At 40.0% G+C, this 20491-nt stretch overlaps 2 protein-coding genes across 4 annotated transcripts; both read left to right on the forward strand.

Annotated features, from left to right (window-relative positions):
• Positions 1–149: 149 nt before the first annotated feature.
• LOC133845173 (coronin-1C-A) lies at positions 150–12168 on the forward strand. Of its 2 annotated transcripts, none has more exons than XM_062279542.1 (7): positions 150–345; positions 5963–6439; positions 9456–9722; positions 9789–10202; positions 10266–10559; positions 11442–11639; positions 11701–12168. In XM_062279542.1, the coding sequence occupies exons 2-7, from the start codon at positions 6242–6244 to the stop codon at positions 11968–11970; spliced, it is 1641 nt and encodes a 546-aa protein (XP_062135526.1). In that variant the 5' UTR covers positions 150–345; positions 5963–6241; the 3' UTR covers positions 11971–12168. The 2 variants fall into 2 exon arrangements, with proteins under 2 accessions (XP_062135526.1, XP_062135528.1); XM_062279544.1 differs by having other exon boundaries at positions 151–345; positions 11463–11639.
• A 1416-nt stretch (positions 12169–13584) lies between these two features.
• LOC133845174 (solute carrier family 25 member 32) lies at positions 13585–20491 on the forward strand. 2 transcript variants are annotated; one of them, XR_009894708.1, is made up of 5 exons: positions 13585–14566; positions 18269–18422; positions 18492–18846; positions 19055–20105; positions 20285–20491. XR_009894708.1 is itself a non-coding variant. In XM_062279545.1 (5 exons), the coding sequence occupies exons 1-5, from the start codon at positions 14413–14415 to the stop codon at positions 20466–20468; spliced, it is 993 nt and encodes a 330-aa protein (XP_062135529.1). In that variant the 5' UTR covers positions 13585–14412; the 3' UTR covers positions 20469–20491. The 2 variants fall into 2 exon arrangements, 1 of the variants encoding a protein (XP_062135529.1); XM_062279545.1 differs by having other exon boundaries at positions 19055–19200.

Below are 20491 nucleotides of genomic sequence, written 5' to 3' on the forward strand. Positions count from 1 at the left end.
CACAAATTGATGTTATGGGATTATTATGGAACGCATATTTCTGCTCTCCAAAGAGACCAACATTTGAAAAATACCAACTTAATACCTGCTATGAAATTAAAAGTATTTTGATGGCAAGTTGACAGCTCACTGCGCAGTGTTAAATCACTTAACGGAGCTCGGTCACACCGATAAGTTGTTCAGTTTTGTTTTCTCTCGTCTTGCTCGTCGGCGTTTTGCTACGTTTCGTCTTTTCCGTAACCGCAAATTCTTGAAACAGTTCACAACAACAAAGTGCGAAATTCGAAATTTCTTGTTCTCAATAGAATTTAAGAGCACAAACCCAAGCATAATTGCTATATCAAAGTGAGTGTCTTCAAGTGTGTGGGTATATTTTCTTAAGTTCATCACAATGCGGCAACTTTTGGCATTTCGATAATATAAATGTCAATGAATCACTGTGGCATTTTTAACAATAATTAGACATCAAGTGGTAGCAATTTGCACTTGCATTGTTATTACAAATGCAAACAATTTTGTAAAACGACAATATTTAAATAATTTAATGAACGCGCGTATTACAAAATCATTCAAATCACGGCAGCAAATAAAATAAGTGCGACAATTGTGTTTGTGTGCGTTGTGTGTGTGTGTACGCGCTCGCTTGTGTGTATGTGTGTGCGTTCAGTGCGGTGAGAGCAATGCATGTGAAGAGTGCAGCTATAAAATGTTGCTACATGCGCTCCCGCTCCCACACAGTGTTATATGAGTCGCAACACTCCAAAAAAGGGAATAAAAATGAGAAGCGTCTTTTGGTGGACAGGCAGCAACAACAAAAGAGACCGAACGCCGAAAAATGTTGCAAAATGAAAGAAAAGCAAACAAAAACGAAAAGAAACGAAAGCAAGCCAGCAAGATTTCTGCGTTTCTTCTCACACACTCGCTAACATACATGCATACATTTAAATTAATTGTTTTTTATTATTATTTCTCTTTTTTTCATTAGCTGTATTTTTTTCGGGTGTTTTCTGTTGTTGTTGTTGAGAGCAGACAATTTCCCGGCTAGCCAATGCCTGACCGTGCGCTCTTGTTTATAAAGTTCTGTGAGAGCGATTGTCCAAGAGAGAGCGGCCAATTGTTGCTCTAGAAGCAACAAGTCCCAAATAAAAATCTGTTTGTGGATGGGTGGTGAAGTGAGAGGGGTTTATAAATGCGTGTTCTCAGTTTGGTCAACAACAATATTTTTGTTGTGTGGAGTTGTGGGCGCTAACGCCAGCGATAAGCCGTAATTGAGAAATATTGTAGCACAATTGGCAAGAAACGTGGCTTCAAGTTGGGCCCAAAGAGTAGAATTACACACTTCCCCAGTTCCAGGCAGCAGCAGCAACAACAATCTGCCAGTCAGTATCTCTCTCTTTTTCTTGCATGCGTGTGTGGGTATGAGTTTTGCATCTGTGAGTGTGTGCGATGTCTGTGCGTGAGTCTGAGTATGTGTGTGTGTGAAACAAGTGTGAAAAACAAACGACCTCCAGCAGCGCGGTCCGTCTGTCTCTCTGTCTGCCTCTGTGGCGCTCTCTTAGAAAGTGTAGGAGCGCGTGCGAGGCGATCACGCCCCCCACGCATATTTTGTGTTGTTGTCATTGCTGCTTGTCGTTGTTGTTGCCAGGCGTTGTCCAAAAATGGGTTAAGCAACACTGGCAAAAAAAAAGAAACAAACGCAGCAGCAACGCCAATTAGTGACAAAATATAAATGAGAAACGCATGCAGTATGTGTTTGAGCGTGTGTGTGTGTGTGTGTGAGAGTGTGCAAATATGTATGCAAATTAAGTGACAGTGTCCAAAAAAAAACAGCAATAACAACAACAGCGACGACGACAACGGCTGCCGCCAGTCTGACTAAGCGCAAATGCGGCAGAAATAGCAACAAGTAGACGCGTCGTGCAATTAAGACGGCAGCAAAACAACAACATCGCATATCATACAACAACATATAGAGAGATGCATAGTTAAATTTAGCAGCAGAGTTCCACTTTCACTTGGCGGCGGCGACAACGACACCCACCAAGCCACCGCGCAGCTTCTGCCCCTCTCGATCGCCCGCCCCCCTACCCACTTAGCTCCCCTAGTTGCATGCTAAGTTTGATGCGTGTCGTGTTTTTTTTATCTTGCGTTTTTTGCGTTGGAACGAACACGCACGAAGCAACAACACAACTAACAAGGCGTTAATAGAAATTAATATGCATATACACATATACTCATACACATACATTAGTGCCAAAAGCGATAGATCGATTACTTTTCCTTTTTGCGGCAAAACTTCCTTTGGAGTATTCCAGTTTGACAATTGGAAATCAAGATGGTCGCACAGCTTAACGCATCCAATTGAGTTGTCACTCATTCACTCACTTTCTTCCAATTAGGATCATTTTTTTGACACTAGATTTGAGGTTAAGGGTCGATTTAGTATTTTATTTATTATCAATAATTTTTAATATTAAAAAATTACTATAATAAACCCGTATAAATAATAATTAATTCAACATGATTGTTATTTTGACAATTAGAAAGAAATCACATTAAATTCTGTAATTCGTTTCACTGCTTAACATCGCAACGAAGTTTCCGCTCAATTTACAATTGGAATCGGTTTTTGACACTCAAGAGTGCGACACGCGCTCATCGCTAGTTGCACGCAATATTGCTGTTGACGGTCCCGCCTTGTGTCAGCCGCGAGACATTTGCGCGCTTTTTGTCAAGATTTAAGTTAATCACACATACAGGCGCAGCACAGTTTGATGAACTTAAGTACAAGGCAATGTTTATAGTTGTTATTGTTGCTGCTGTTTCTGTTGCTGTTAGTGGTTGTTGCTGCTGCTGCTGTTGCAGTCAGCTTGTCATTGGTAATTATAGTAATGCTTAATGACATCATCATCATCGAGCGACGCATGCTGCAAACGCAGCGCCACAGTGTTGCAGTTGCAGCTGTATGCAGGCGAAAGTTTCCATCGATGCTCGACTGCTGATAAGTGCGCACTTGCAGCTGATGCTTATCAGACAGACGTCTGGTAACACTGCTGATTCACTCCCACACGCACACACACACACACAAACACTTGCACAAATACGAGTGGATATCGTGGTCAGTGGATTGTTATTGTTATTGTTATTGCGATGTTTTGTTAGTGATGACACATTCACGCCGCTCTGTTGTAAACTAATTAGATGTTGGACAGTTGTATTATAACGGACACATTAGCATTCTGCAGCAGCCAATTGGAGCAACGCTTCGTTTGTCATTTTTTCATTTTTATGTTCGCTCTTTTCTTACACTCGAATGCCGAGCGCATACACCAAATAGCAACAACGCTTAATTGACTTGGGACTGCGGCGCTGCTCCTGTCTGCAATGACCCCCCGTTGATCAGAGCGAGAGAAAGAGAGACAGAGACGGAGACAGACAGCGGGGCGCTTTGGCTTTTAGTTTTTTTAGTCACGCCGCAAACACAACGAACATTTGTTAGCAATTAGAATTGTGAATTGCCGGTGAACGTTTCGACAAAGCGTTAAGATTTGCAATCAAGCATTAAGTCAATTTGTGGCCAGTCGACATCGACATCGTCGTCGTCGTTGGCGCGTTGCAATCATCGCTGCATTTGCAATGAGCAATGAACGGCCATTGGAAGCTGCCATAATGCAATATACAGTGCGTGCCATAAATTAACGCGCACTTGTGACGCATATTTCTTGGAATACGTTACAAACTTATTCTTGCACTTGGCTAACCTTTGAAAAATCGAATATATCTTATCACTAGTATGACAAATGTTTACTGTTGTTTATTTTATAAATAGACATCTATTACAATATTGATAACGTGTTACTATAACAGGTTAATACCGTATGTACACACGGCGATCAGTTACTTTTCATGCGCATTGTGACAACTCAATCAGTCTCAACCGCCACCCGCAGCCGCACCCTTATCCGCCCCGTTTACGTCCCCAATACTCCCCTCGACCTCCCGCATACACGATACTTGTAGTGTATATAACAAGTATTTTTACATGCTGAGCATTAATTTGTATCAACTTCCGTTATAAGTATGTGTACGGCATTATCGCTAGTTTGTCAGCAATATGGTTGGAGGAGGGGGCGAAGGGGAGGGGAAGGCAGTTAAAATTTTCGGCTGTGCTTCGTTAAGTTCGTGCAAATGCCAAATGCCATATATACCAAGACACCACGAAAATACTAAATAACGAGAAGAATGCACAATAAACACATCAAACGCGAATTACAGCCCCGCTATATAGGTGTGTCTGTGTGAGTTTATATGAAAATTGAATTTTAAGCAAGATGATTGAATTTTCTATTAATAAGTTTGACCTTCAACAGCTGTGAAATATGTATACAAAAATTTTCTAGCTGCGAAGGTGTTCTTGAGGCATAAACAACACATCATTCACACTTACAAAGACACACATGGAGATACGTATATATACATACATATATACGTATATATCTAGCTGTGTATATAGATCGATCTGTATCTGTTACTTATTGAGGAGAGTGTGCTATATGAAGTATTATTTTATAGCCGTGTTTTATGTTTGTTTTAGGCATTTTGCTAGCTGATATACTTTATTATCAGCAGGGGCCCCAATGATAGTCACCAAATTGAGGCACTTGGACTTGATACACACACACACACACTCACACTCGCTTTTACACAGTCACTCCATGGTTCACCTTGTGGCTAAAAAGAAAATAAATATACATATAAAAAGTGCTATTTTGATTTTCTTCTTTTTCCTTTTTACCAGGTCAATGACAAATCCATTATGCCCCATAGCATTATTGCTACATTTATAACATTTTCAGCAAAAAAAAAGAAAAGAAAAAGCACTGAAAAGCATATTAATAATTTTACGGCCCTCTTTTTTTTTGGTTTGGTTTTGTTTCTTTTTCCACTGATTAAAAACGAAAGCTCTGCGCCGTTTTGTCGTTGTGTCAAGCCTTTGGGCAATATCGTAAAGTGTGTGTGTTTGGTGCCCAACCCAAAAACTTGGAAAGAGTTTTGCGAATTTTGTGTGTTGTGTTTAGAGTTTTTTTTGTTTTGTGAGTTTATTTGGCCATAATTCACGTGTTGTCAGCCAATTCGTTATTTCAACGTTATGACATCATATAAACAGAGTCTCTTAGCATTAGCTTTGCTACCTGGCTACAATCTATCTGAACTACCTACTCTGCTCTACCTCCCATTGTTGTTCTCTCACTGATATACAGATAATTTTTGTTTTGTGATTATTTGACACGTTTCGCTGTGCGATTTCATTTAGAAAGTGTTCTAGGGACAAACTGCTGCAACACATTTTATGCAACCAAAACAAAACAATGCCCAAAGCCTTAACTATATTTTTACTTTTTTCTCTTTTTGTTTGCATAAATTTCATAGTTTAACGTTAACGTTAACGGAGCTGTTCATTGATCGGCGTTCGTACGACGTAATATGCAAATTTTAATAATTTTAAACAAACGGCGAGGTTGCGAAACGACTTCGATTCAACCGGCTAATGATGTTTATTATAATGTTTGATTTTCAAGGGGTAGCGATTGATTCCGTATCGAGGCATTTATTTATTGGTATACCTAAGAAAATACAAAAAAACTCATTGATTACATATGTCTATGTAAATTTCAACATTTTATTATACACAACTTGTCGCTGAGCTTAGTCAGCTTGGTCATTGAGTTTACAGTAAATTTATTTATCAGTTTTTATATTATTATAAATATTTAATATTATGAACAACATTGTTAAGCCCAAACTTACGAGTTCTCAACTCTTTATCGAATAGAGAATTTAATGTCAATTCATTTTTAATACCTCAAAACTTTTAAGATTTTTATTTGAAATGGGCGATTGATAACATCTTTTAATATTCTCAGCTAATGTTTGATTATATTTCTTTATTTTCTTCTTGCAGGAAAACAAAACGTTGTAAAAGCCAACTAGAAACCTCAAACGCTGAAACTAACAACGAATTTACCAACTATATACTGGACACAAATTATAGCAGCAAGAACTTGAACAACGTAGTAGAATAATAATAATACTAAAAGCAACAGCAGCAGCAGCAGCAGACCTACATACTTATAACGGGGCTGATAACTTAACGCAGAAAGAAGAAGAGGAAGAAGTGGAAGCAGAGTCAGCAGTGACAACAACTTGGAAACAAAAAAGAAAGAAGAAAATAAAATAAAAGATGTCATTTCGCGTGGTTCGCGCATCAAAATTTCGTCACGTCTATGGACAGTCGCTGAAACGGGAGCAATGCTACGATAATATACGCGTCTCCAAGTCCAGCTGGGACTCCACATTCTGTGCGGTGAATCCAAAGTTTATGGCCATCATTGTGGAGTCGGCGGGCGGCGGCGCCTTCATTGTCTTGCCACACAACAAAGTGAGTACACTCATCATCCTCATCCCCAAACCAAAAACACAACTCGACGAGGAAATCCCTATTTTGGTTGCATTCAAAATAGCAAACAAATGGTGTATATATATAGACTTGTCTGTATGCACAGAGCATAGCCAGTGGCCAAGTATGTAGTTGTATTGTCTATTATTTATATATATTTATAAAAGAAAAAAAAAAACGAAAGACAATGCAGAGAGAGAGCCAACTACTATTTATAGGGTATATTTTACTTTTGCCCTGTTGCCACGTTCTTCAATGTAGGAAATGACGTCGACTGATTTGCTGGCTTATGCTTTACGAGTATAAATAAAGTTCAATCCTATAGTTATGAATCCTCTCCCGATCTCTCTTTCAATGCTTCTCCTAGATCTCTCGCTCTCATTAGTCGCATCTCTTGAACGCACTTTTCAATTTTGGCCAGCGGCCAACATGACACACCAAATTGTCTAAATTTATCAGCAAACGTCGAAAAAAAGAAAAACGAAGCAACAAAATACAAATAAATTTAAAAATAAAGATGCAAAGTAAGGGAATAAATAAGTAATATTTTCTAAATAATTATTGCATTATTAGCAACGTTTGTAAAAGTGATCGACAAGCAGTTGCTGTGCAATTAAAGATGAAAAATAATATTAGGAATTTTCGATTATACCCCTTTGAGCTAGCCCCTCGTTTACAGGGTATACGTTTAGCAAAATTTCCACTTGCGCATTGGAAATATATTTCGGCAATTTTGGCATTTTGGCATGCTGGCAAAAGCCAAATCGAACATCCGTTCAGCTGTCAACGGGCCACAGCAACAGCAAAACTGCGTGGGCGAAGTCGACAGCGACGTCGACGGCACGGCTGTGATCTCTCCGAATTTGGTCAAAACGTATTGCTGCCGCCACACCACAGCACAGCACACAACACCGCACGCCGGAGTGTGTAAAAGTAAAGTGTGCGTTTTTGGGCCTGTTCTAATTGGGCCAAATTTGTATGCAAAATGCGCGCCATCTACGAAAGTTGAGACAGCAGCTGCCGTTTTTCTATGTGGAGCGGCTTTCACACGCTCTAATTTAAATATTTTATGGGGATTAGCTGGAATTTCAAGTGTCAATTAAATGGACAAGCTACACACACACATCTTTAAGTACACACGCAATGTGTCTGCGGCGTTAATTGATGGAACAGCAAAGAGCTGCTCAGAGGAAACTTTAGCCATAAACATTTATTTTCATCTTACTGATTGATTCATCGTGTAGTACATGATTGGGCAGAGTTATTTATGAGATTTTATCGTTCACCTGTCGATTATCAGTCATATAATATATGTATCTAGATATTTTCGTAAGCAGTAGTAATTAGAACACTTATCTTAATTTTTGGGCGAACTATAGATATTTTTTTATTGTGCCGTAATTGTAAACGTTGCTGACCATTCAAAATAAATAATCACTTCACTTTCTCACTCTGTTTATCTGGTCACACTTATTAATAGTCCTTTGTTAAGTTGGCTGCAGCAAAATGCTTTTATTAGCATTCTAATAACTTGAACACTTATCTTTATTTGATCTTCAACAGAATATATTTGTTGTTGAGGCATAATTGTAAACCTTGCTATCCATTCAATATAATCAGTTAACACTCTCACTTCATTTATTTATCGTTCTGGTCACACTTATTAGCGTTCTTCACCTTGCACATTGGGATGAAATGCCTTTATTTTGGCCATAACCGTAATTATAAAGCTAGAAAGTTGAAACTTGGAGAATTTGCTGCTTATATTATTTGTGAATTTCGGATTTTTTTATTTTTTTTAGTTTTTATTTTTTATTGTTTTTAATCACCTCTAAATCGTTTTCCGGAAAATCATTTGGAATTACCCAGTCAAAAGAGGCCTTGACATTGCGATTTGAATCCAGCCAAATTTTTAGTTAGTCACCCCGACGAAGAGAAACCTTGTTTGTATCTAGTGAAATATTTAACCCCCCCGCAAATTCCCGCAAATTAATTAAATGCTACCTGAATATACACATAATAACTCATACTACCACATAAGTTGTTATTTGAATTCTGTTGTATCTTGCTAGATATGATCCACGAAACACAAATATTTTAAGGTTAGAACCAACAAAACTACTGCTTACGTATTTCATTAAAAACATGACAACACAAAAAACAAATATAATTAAAAACTTATACAAATATTTTCTACATACCATGAAGAACATTTTCCAATTTAAGGTATTTTAATAAGTCAAACTGTTTAAAAATACGACAACGCCAAAATTAAGAAATTTGACTAGTCAGCAAGCTTGCACGCACCACGTGGCAAGAACAGCTGACTTTAAACAGCTGGTGCAAGACGAGGGCTGCGCAATAAAATTCAAATTAAATATTTTCGATGTCTAGGGACATTTCTAAGCTTGAAATAATTGCAACATTATTGATATATTAACATGAACTTTTTAGGTTTTTGCCAAAATAAAGGCTTTTCATCCCAATGTGCCTTGTTAAGTTGGCTGCAGTTGAGAGCTTATTTAAATAAAATAATTAGGTCAGTCCAGGTCAATTTACAACTGAAACTTGAGTTCTTATTGGTTTCCGAGTGACCCTCGTTATGACTGTGGTGTATGTTTACTATAATTACTCATGTACAGAAATAAGTAAATCATAATGCGGCATTCCTGAAGCTCACTCGGTTAATAAATATCTGGGATACTTGGAAACAGAGTTTCTAATATTAGCTTCTCAAATGTGTTGTGCTGGTTATGGAATTTAGCAAAGTGTGTTTCACACGTGTTTCCCCATTAATTGCAAACTTCACGCACCTGCCCCACAGGGATTGCTGCAGATCTTGGCAGCCACCATGAAGTTTGCATTATGAATGCTTTTTGCTGCTATTTTCTAAAAATAATGCCAACTCAAAATGGTGTCAATGGGTCGGGTCGCGTCTGATGTGTTGTCTATTGCCTGGAAACATATTTTAATTGGAATTTTTTGTTTCATCTCTCAGGTTGGACGCATTGCAGCGGATCATCCACTGGTGGGTGGACACAAAGGTCCAGTTTTGGATATAGCGTGGTGTCCACACAACGACAATGTGATTGCCTCCGGTTCGGAGGATTGTGTGGTCAAGGTGTGGCAAATACCCGACGGAGGATTGTCGCGTACCCTCACTGAACCCGTTGTGGATCTAGTGTTCCATCAGCGTCGCGTTGGTCTGGTCTTGTGGCATCCATCGGCGCTCAATGTGCTGCTCACCGCCGGCTCTGACAATCAGGTGAGCTACAAAATCAGACTATAGTTATAATTTTCAATTCTTAATGAACTTATTTTTGTAATCAAGGTTGTCATCTGGAATGTGGGCACTGGCGAAATTCTCGTGCACATCGATTCGCATCCCGATATTGTTTACAGCGCGTGCTTCAACTGGGACGGCTCGAAGCTGGTGACCACTTGCAAAGACAAGAAGATCCGCATCTACGATCCACGCACCGCCGAGCTGGAAAGTGAGGCCATGTGCCATGAGGGATCGAAGGCCACCCGCGCCATCTTCCTGCGTCATGGCTTGATCTTCACCACTGGTTTCAATCGCAGCTCGGAGCGTCAGTATTCATTGCGTGCTCCCGATGCGCTGAGCGAGCCCATTGTCATGGTCGAGCTGGACACATCGAACGGTGTAATGTTCCCATTGTACGATGCGGACACGAATATTATTTATTTGTGCGGCAAGGGCGATTCTGTGATTCGTTATTTCGAGGTAAGGTTTCGTTATTTGCTTGCCTCTTGATTAAATGATTAAACTACGTACTTCCTTTTCTAGGTGACGCCGGAGCCTCCATTTGTGCACTACATCAACACATTTCAGACTCCAGATCCACAGCGCGGTATTGGATTGATGCCCAAGCGTGGCTGTGATGTGACCACCTGTGAAATTGCCAAATTCTATCGCCTGAACAACAATGGTCTCTGCCAGGTCATTTCGATGACAGTGCCGCGCAAATCCGATCTCTTCCAGGAGGATCTCTATCCCGACACACTCGCTGAGGACGCGGCCATCACAGCCGAGGAATGGATCGCCGGCAAAGATGCTGATCCGCTGACATTCTCGCTCAAAGTAAGTGGCACCAGTTGCGATTCTAGTGCATCCCCCACATACATTTGGAATACAGCGCTCTTGGCGCTGCGGCGTCGTCGTTGCCTTCATGCTTCGGTGCCACAGATGATCCACAAAGCGAGCGTACAAGGATGCTGAATAATGAAATTGAAAGCACTGCTCATTGTAGGCGTTGAACCTGCGATCACAACAATAGTATTCCAATGGCTTTTGTGTAGTTTCTTGCTATGATGTGCCTGATGCTTGATGCCTGGATGCTTCTGCTGCTTTATCCTTTTGTGTATAATCGCATACCAAACCAAATTGTGCTGCTTGAGCTTCTTTTGCTGCTGCTTGCCCCTCAGCGTTATCTACGTTTGTGCCTCGTCAGCCTTTCTTCCACAGCCAACACACAAAACACACGCACACTCAGCAAACACACACTCGACGCTTATTCTACAGCTATAGAGTAGTTAAAACCATGTCCGACTTTCTGCTGTTTATCCGTATAATACCAAGATATCAGAGACTATCCAAGTTGATAGCCATGTTATTAGAATTTGGCTTTAACACATTACATAAATAATAGTAAATTCAACAAGAATCTTTTTTTTTTAAACTAGAGCTGTTCAATTGTGAAATACATTCCAATCACCACCATTTAAAGTATTGCTAAAAATGCAATTACATTCCACTTATTCCCAGTTATTCATTTACCAATTTAGAAACCGATTTGATAGACTGTAGTCTTGATACTTGTCCAAGCAAAACACTTTTACCTTACGTCCCAAACTCACGGCTTACACACGCCATTAACACGCACGCTGCGTTGCGCTTGTTGTTGTGTTTCTCGTTCTTTGTTGTAAACCCAAAACGAACAGTTATTCTAATAAACCTAATCAGGATCGCGTTTCCATTGTGCAGGGTGGCTATGTCTCGTCGTCGGGCAACAACACGCTCTCTGTCAGCAAGAAGGCCAACATACTGAATAAGGCTTCAGCATCCAGAGGAGGCGGCGGTGGCAACGCCCTCAGCGGTGGCAATCATTCATCCGCGAACAACAACGAAGCTAACGATGGACCTCCTCCAGCGGTATTCTCGGTAAGCAATTTTAATCTTGTTAAACTGAATTACATTCTAATCAATCGATTGTTGCTCACAGGAGAAGGATCACCGCAATATTCTGGACGAGATTCGCAAGCTGAAGGCGATCATTGTGAAGCAGGAGAATCGCATACGTGCCTTGGAGGCCAAGGTGAATGCAGCTGGTGATGAGACGGATGCCCGCAACAGCAATAAGAATGGCAGCGGTTCAACTGCAGCAGCGACATCGGCGACGGCAGATAGCAGCCATGCCAGTGAAAGTGCCAACGATCATGCCACATCCGCTGCGTCAGCATCAGCGGCGGATAATGCACATGACGAGGATTAGCTTCAGCTGCAATCATAAAAAGAGTTACTGGGAAGAACAAGAAATTAAAAGGATGCTGTAGAGGAAGCGAAAGAAAGAGAGAGAGACAAAGAGAGAACTGCTTGAAGAAGCTCGTCGTTATCGTTTGAATTTCTCTAAATGAAAAATTACGTTTATATTTTGTACACGCTAAATGAGAGTCGTCGTCGTCTATGATTATGATTTCGATTATTTATTTTATATAATTTAATATTAGGTCTTTTTACGAGCGAAATGAATTGAGCGTAGTAGAGATATAAAAAGAATTAAACAAAAGAAAACAAAACACACACAGCAATCAAAGCAGAATGCATATAAAACATAACAAATATACACAATATCCTGCCAAAAATATATAGTGAACCTAACGAACTACCTACAAATTGCGCCCAAAATCAAAGCTGTGTTTTTTGCGAAGCGAACTTAAAATTGTTGTACATTTAACAAATTGCAAGCATAGACTAAAACAAAACATAACTGCATCCATTTCAAAAACATAACACCAATATATCCTACCAATTTTATACCTACCCAACTCTATATTCTATACATTTACATTATTATACATACATATATACTATATATTTACCCCGTCGATGCAATATACAAAATATTCATGACAATAGCTTTTATAATAATTAGATATCTAAAAGAAAATTGTTCGACTATTTACCCTTTATCGCCGCCGCCGCTTTCATAATACATTTTTCTCGTTCTAACTAATAATAAGTTGTATTTTGTAATAATAAATGAAAGAAAAACCAACGATTTCAATATAGTGTCGATTTTGAATTTATTTTAAATCGGCATCTACAATTCGCCTATCGATTGTATAACAATCAAACAAACAAAAATAATAAAAAATATTGTAAAAGTGCTGACTATAAATACTTAAACATTTTTGTATAAATTTACAATTTGATACGAAATAAACTATACATAGATGAAAATATATTGAACGGTAATCATTTATTATCATTATGGGATGGACTTAAAAGTCTGTAACGGACAATTTAATGTTGCCAGATCGATAAATTTAAGTTTGTTGGATCATTTAATTAAAATAGGATCGATTCCAACTGTGTTAATGAAAAACTAAATTCTCGGTGGAAATTAAAATGTATATATTTAGTGAGCATTCATTGGTTTAATCGCAAATGGGCAAACTTAAATGTATTAAAAAACTGTTTGAAAAGACGTTTAATCACAAAGAGCCGTTATATTTTTATTTACCATAGATTTGTCATATTAATATAAGCTTTATGATATGCTTTAATAAATTTTACATAAATTGACATATAATGTGAATGAATAACAAAATTAAACTGTATAAGCTTATTCCCAAAAGCCAAATATTCCAAATAGCATTTGAGAAAGTTCGTTTTGGACTTGTGCCACCGCTAACACAGTGTAACCATTTAGAAATTCGTAAAATGTAGCCACCGGTCACACTGATCTAAACGAAATGTGGAAATCGACAACACAAACGATTAAAATCGATTAGGAATCGAATAGGTTTCAACGAAACAGCAAGCAAGTACAAAAAGCCCAATCGGGCAGACAAACGACTCATTCGTGTTTTCATCGTTGTTCGGTTAACTTCGGCTAAATAGGCAGTGAGAGCGTGCCTGAAAATAAATTGTACACGCGCATTCAAATAAAATAAGCCAGCATTATTTAATCGGCTTCACGTGTATTTTGCAATAGTGAATTGATACAATCAAGCGGAAGGAACTAGTCAAAGTCTAAATTGTGGGAATCGACACGAAAATGCACTGCACGTAGATTACATAAGCAAATGGCAAAAGTCGAAAGTCATTTTCAGCTAATCATATAACAAAGCAAAGCATTCAGACTCAGACGTCTCACTACAGATTGAGATATATTTCATCAGCTAATACACACAGATGTGAATGTATTGAGCAAAGTAAACAAGAGCAGAGTAAGAAAACTTGCAAAACTGAACTGAAGTTATCGAATTGGCCAAAGAGAAAATATGTGCTCGGCAACAAAACAAAGGCAGAAATGTTCAAGTAGCAGCAGCAAAAGCAGCAAAAACCACAAAAGCAACAGCGTCAAGAACGACAACGACAACAAATCGGCGCCTAGCAACAAGCCAAATTCATCATCAATTGAAATTGCGGCCATGTGTAACGAGTTGCTGTGACTTTTTCGATTGAACTTCTTGCAAGCTGCTAAATGCCAAAGATTGTAAATAATACGTATACTTAGTACAATTGTAAATTGCACAAATATTGTAGAAACTTAGAAAGAGAGAGAGTGATAGAGAGCACAAAGGAAATCGAAAGTGATTACGCTGAATTGAAGTTGAAATTACAAATATTCAAATTCAAAGTCAAAAAAAGCTCGGAACAAATTAAAATTTTTTATTTAAAATAAAATACCAAAAATAAAGGCAGCAAAATGAATGCAAGCACAACGGCGAGCAGTCCCAACAAATTCAAATTTAACGTATTCTCGCACGTGAAGTACGAGCATTTGGTTGCCGGAGTGTCTGGCGGAGTTGCATCGACGCTCATACTGCATCCGTTGGATCTTATCAAAATTCGCTTTGCTGGTGAGTAACAAACACTATCCACAGTCCAACTCCTTAGCATACACTTGGCATATATTTCATTGTCTGCTGTCTCCTTTACTCACGCGTTGCTTGGGTTGTGTTCATGTGTGTGTGTGTATGGATTGTCTGGCACGTGAGCAGCTTTTATGGCGTCGGCGTCGTTGTCGCTGCATTTCTTATCAGAACATGCAGCTGCAAAATTTTCCATGGCTGCAAGAAAATTACTTAAGCAAACAAATTGCCAGAGTAATAGTGAATTTTTAGGCATAGCGACATATCTCCGCGCGACATATCTCCGCTCGGTACAATTTTCGAGCGGAATTATGTCGTTTTTTTTTGGCGGAGCTATGTATGTCGTTTTCAAAACGTCATATCTCCGCGCGGAGTTATGTCGCTTTTAAAACGTCATATCTCCGCCGAGCAAAAAGCGACATATCTCCGCCGAGCAAAAAGCGACATATCTCCGCGCGACATATCTCCGCTGAACATATCTCCGCGCGGAGTTATGTCGCTTTTAAAACAACATATCTCCGCGCGACATATCTCCGCTGAACATATCTCCGCGCGGAGTTAAAACGTCATATCTCCGCCGAGCAAAAAGCGACATATCTCCGCGCGACATATCTCCGCTGAACATCCGCGCGGAGTTATGTCGCTTTTAAAACAACATATCTCCGCCGAGCAAAAAGCGACATATCTCCGCCGAGCAAAAAGCGACATATCTCCGCCGAGCAAAAAGCGACATATCTCCGCGCGACATATCTCCGCTGAACATATCTCCGCGCGGAGTTATGTCGCTTTAAAACAACATATCTCCGCGCGACATATCTCCGCTGAACATATCTCCGCGCGGAGTTAAAACGTCATATCTCCGCCGAGCAAAAAGCGACATATCTCCGCGCGACATATCTCCGCTGAACATCCGCGCGGAGTTATGTCGCTTTTAAAACAACATATCTCCGCCGAGCAAAAAGCGACATATCTCCGCCGAGCAAAAAGCGACATATCTCCGCGCGACATATCTCCGCTGAACATCCGCGCGGAGTTATGTCGCTTTTAAAACAACATATCTCCGCCGAGCAAAAAGCGACATATCTCCGCCGAGCAAAAAGCGACATATCTCCGCGCGACATATCTCCGCTGAACATATCTCCGCGCGGAGTTATGTCGCTTTAAAACAACATATCTCCGCGCGACATATCTCCGCGCGACATATCTCCGCCGAGCAAAAACAAAAACGACATATCTCCGCTGAACATATCTCCGCGCGGAGTTATGTCGCTTTTAAAACAACATATCTCCGCGCGACATATCTCCGCTGAACATATCTCCGCGCGGAGTTAAAACGTCATATCTCCGCCGAGCAAAAGCGACATATCTCCGCGCGGAGATATGACGTTTCAAGGCGACATATCTCCGCGCGGAGTTATGTCGCTTTTTTTTTGGCGGAGCTATGTCGTTTTCAAAACGTCATATCTCCGCGCGGAGTTATGTCGCTTTTAAAACGACATATCTCCGCGCGACATATCTCCGCGCGACATATCTCCGCTGAACATATCTCCGCGCGGAGTTATGTCGCTTTTAAAACAACATATCTCCGCCGAGCAAAAAGCGACATATCTCCGCCGTTTCAAGGCGACATATCTCCGCGCGGAGTTAAGTCGCGTTAAAACGTCATATCTCCGCGCGGAGATATGTCGTTTTTTGTTCAGCGGAGATATGTCGCGCGGAGATATGTCGTTACCCCAATTTTTAATGTTTTCTGGATTTTCTTTGAGACTGTGTGACAATTATTTATTAATTTGTTGACAGAATTGTACAAATCGTGACCGATTGTGTTCCATTTTTGGCCTTATCAATTCACACACAGAAAAATGGGGAGTGTGATAAGTGCTATCAACATCCGTGGCACCACGCCCCCTTAAAAATACTATACCATGGTATATGGCCATATTGTTGTTTATTTGCAAAATTTCGCTGGATTTTTTATGGGCTTACTGTACAAAGATCGATATTAACTGTTTAGCACTGTATAAACTGATGACTCAGCGTATTCACTGCTCTTATTGTTATTGTTCGCTCTATCTCGCGTTTTCATAGTTGTCCTCGCTAAAAAGCGTATACAATGTTTCCGTATTTTTGCAGTCTTAATTCAATTAAATGTAAACAACAACAATGGGAACGGGTTTATAAACTCAATATTTTGAATTGCATTAAATGGTTTCTACTTAGTTAACATTTCACATAGGTATAAAATAAACTTGTTTCAACGCCAAAAAGCGTGAATACCGAGTGCAAATGCAAAATATTTACATATTTGGTTGATTATCATTGAAATCGGACAAGCGTCTTAACAACAATAACAGAATTGAAATCAAGTTGTTTATGCGAAAAGAGAGAAAACAAACACAAATAAAAATCGTACCATAGAATTCACTCGATCATCTGTATGGGGGCAACAGTAAAAGCGTATGCTGACGCCATCTATTGCTTAGAATTCGCAACAAAAATACACACACACATACCAAAACAGCCACGCGCAAGCCGAATTGTGACGCATCTGGGGTTGTGTTAGGCAAGAAGGGGGAAAAACAATAAAAAGCAAACGTCAGCGATGGACACAAAAACTTGTTTATCTTTTTGCACTCGACTCGAGCAAATCACGTGACGAACGTGTTGTTGACTGTACATATCGTGTCAGCATTTTAACGGCAACGGTTGTCGCAACTGTCAGTTCACTCGCACACACACACACACACGCATTGGGTGAACCGGTTGCTATTTGCAGTTTCGATCGATTGTGTTGTTGCCATGCGTGTACACACACATGCACGCGTAATCGAAGGGCGCCGTCATCAGCTGTTATCGAAATATATCGAAAGTTAACCGTTGCTGCCATTACCGGTTGTAGTAGTGATGGCATCTTTAGATGTAGGCTATCTCAAGGTTAAAGTATAGTAGTGTAGCGCAATAATTCTAGCGAAAGCTGCCTGAGCTGCGTGAGCTAAATATAGACGCAAGCAAGCAGGCAAAGCAAACAAGACGAGCCCCTCTAATGCAGGTTGTTTTGACGAAGGCGCTGTTGTCAGGCAAGATCGCCAGCGTCAGCAAATGTTATTAGGGAGATTTGTTGTTATTGCGGTTTATAAATAACAAATAAAGAATGTACTAAGTAATGGCATGCTAATGCCCATCCAACAACAGCAATAGCAACAGCAACAGCTTATTTTCACTGGCTCTTATCACATCCGCCGCGTGTAATTAGCGCTATCTCTCTTCTAGCCAAAACAACAATAACATCAGAAGCAGCAGCGAAAACAACTTGTTGCTGCACTTGTTGTTGTTGTTGTTGGTATTCCGGCCATTAGCCAGACAGGGCCTGAAGTCAACAACTGCCTGAACTGGATAGCGTACAGTTGCCACGCATTGCCAAAAAAAAAACGAAAACACGAAAACAGCTGTTTAAAGATTCATGATTCACAAAGCAGAAGCATCCAGTCAAGTGGCAACTGGTTTTCACCACTATCGATTGACGCGACATTTGACTCGCTGTCTCTCTCTCTCTCTCTCTCTCTCTGTCTCTTTCTGTCTGTCCCCAATCTCAAGGTCTATGTCTAGACACCTAAATCAACAAATACTCATAAAAAAAACCAAATACTAGCATTTATCATTTACGAACTTTGTTTATATTTTCCATTACAGTGAACGATGGACGCACTGCGACAGTGCCACAGTATCGCGGCTTGGGCAGCGCGTTTACCACCATTTTCCGGCAGGAAGGTTTCCGCGGTCTCTACAAGGGCGTCACACCAAATGTCTGGGGTTCAGGTTCCTCTTGGGGCCTTTACTTCTTGTTGTAAGTTATCAACTTCAGTCCCCTAATCTTGTGTGCTTGTCTAACATTGAGTTTCTTTTTGTGCTACAGCTACAACAGCATCAAGACATTCATTCAGGGCGGCAACTCGACCATGCCCCTGGGCCCCGCCATGCATATGCTGGCCGCCGCCGAGTCTGGCGCTCTCACATTGCTGCTGACTAATCCCATTTGGGTGGTGAAGACGCGTCTCTGTCTGCAGTGCGATTCGTCGAACACCGCCGGATATCGGGGCATGATGCATGCGCTGGCCGAGATCTACCGGGTGGAGGGTATTCGTGGCTTGTACAGAGGCTTTGTGCCCGGCATGCTGGGTGTCTCCCATGGCGCCATACAGTTTATGACCTATGAGGAGATGAAGAATGCCTATAACGAATATCGCAAGCTGCCCATTGACACAAAATTGGTGAGTGTAATTCAATAGAAAACACACATCACATGACCAAAGTGCGCGTGTCGCCAAATGGATAGCATATATCGATATAGATGTACACGTCTATATAGATAGCATATATCCATTGGTGATGGGGGCAGCATTTTGGCAAGTGGCCCACATTTGATTCGACTTTGACTGACTTTCTTCTTATACACACACATTCTGCGTGTGTCCACAGGCCACAAGCGAATACTTGGCATTCGCCGCCATATCGAAGCTGATTGCCGCCGCGATGACATATCCATATCAGGTGGTGCGGGCACGTCTGCAGGATCATCATCATCGCTACAGCGGCACCTGGGACTGCATCAGACAGACTTGGAGGTACGAACGCATGGGCGGTTTCTATAAGGGACTCGTGCCGTATCTGGTCCATGTAACCCCCAACATTTGTATGGTTATGCTCATTTGGGAAAAGCTGACCAGCTAGAGTATTATAATCCATCGTACAACTAGTAAAGCACTTAGCACTTAGTTATCCTAATTAGCCACACAATCTACAACAACAACAACAACAACTGAATTTAAGCACTTATTGAATATACGAATACGAATCTAATTCTATCAATAATTTTTGCCACAAAATATTGTGCGTAGCAACAAATGACAAAAACAAACGTTATCATATTTTGTATTATCTTCTATGATTTATGATTTATAATTTTGTTTTAGTTGATAGACATGACTGTGTGTTAAGATAATTCCAACGTTAGTATAACTACTAAAAATGATTCGATACTTGTTGTCCTTACAAAAAAAAAATGAAATCAAATTTCATAACCAATTTTTAGTTTAGTTTAGTTAAATTATTTATATATTAATTTGTAAGTAAGCAAATGTAAATATGTTCATCTTAATGTTAAGCCTCATTTTCGTTTTTGGCAAAAAGATTCTTCATAATTTTGCAAATGAATTTTTTTTTTGGATATAAGAATAACAAATTGACATTTATGAGCACATAAGCAACTTACTTATAAAAATGTGAAACGAAAAGCATTGTGAACAAAACTAGAAAAGAGAAAAATGAGATAAAAGTATACAATACACAAAAAAAGAAAGATATCAAAATGAAAAATGAAAGAAAGAAAGAACGAAAGAAAACAATCCTAAGTACACAAATATTAAAATGCCAAGAAACCAAACTAAAGAGTTTCCCCAAAGTCTTCAATACGAGTCTTTTCATTTCGCCATTTCGGGCTTGGGGCATGAACAACTCGCCTGTGGCAATAGTAAGTAATGAAATCTAGAAAAAGCATTAAGACTTAACTAACTACACTAAACACTTAAGTCCCCTTATATTGTGCAGAATCTCTTTGCTAAACTTGAAATGCAGGCATTGTAAGTAGCTTAGATCCTTAAACACTCATTCTTACTCATCCCATCAACATTGTTTTGCTTTTCATTGCAGATATGAGGGCGCTCGGGGCTTCTACAAGGGACTCCAGGCGAGCGTGATCCGAGTGGTGCCCGCCTGTATGATCACATTACTGGTCTATGAGAATGTTTCCCATTTCATGTTGGCACAAAAGAAGCAGCGCGAAGGACTTCAGAAAATCCCGCAGCCGGTTGTTAAGGATGAAAGCACAAAATAAGGGAGAAGCACAGTTACTACTAC

This window comes from Drosophila sulfurigaster, chromosome 3 (genome assembly GCF_023558435.1).
Source record: "Drosophila sulfurigaster albostrigata strain 15112-1811.04 chromosome 3, ASM2355843v2, whole genome shotgun sequence".
NCBI classification, from domain to species: Eukaryota; Metazoa; Arthropoda; class Insecta; order Diptera; family Drosophilidae; genus Drosophila; species Drosophila sulfurigaster.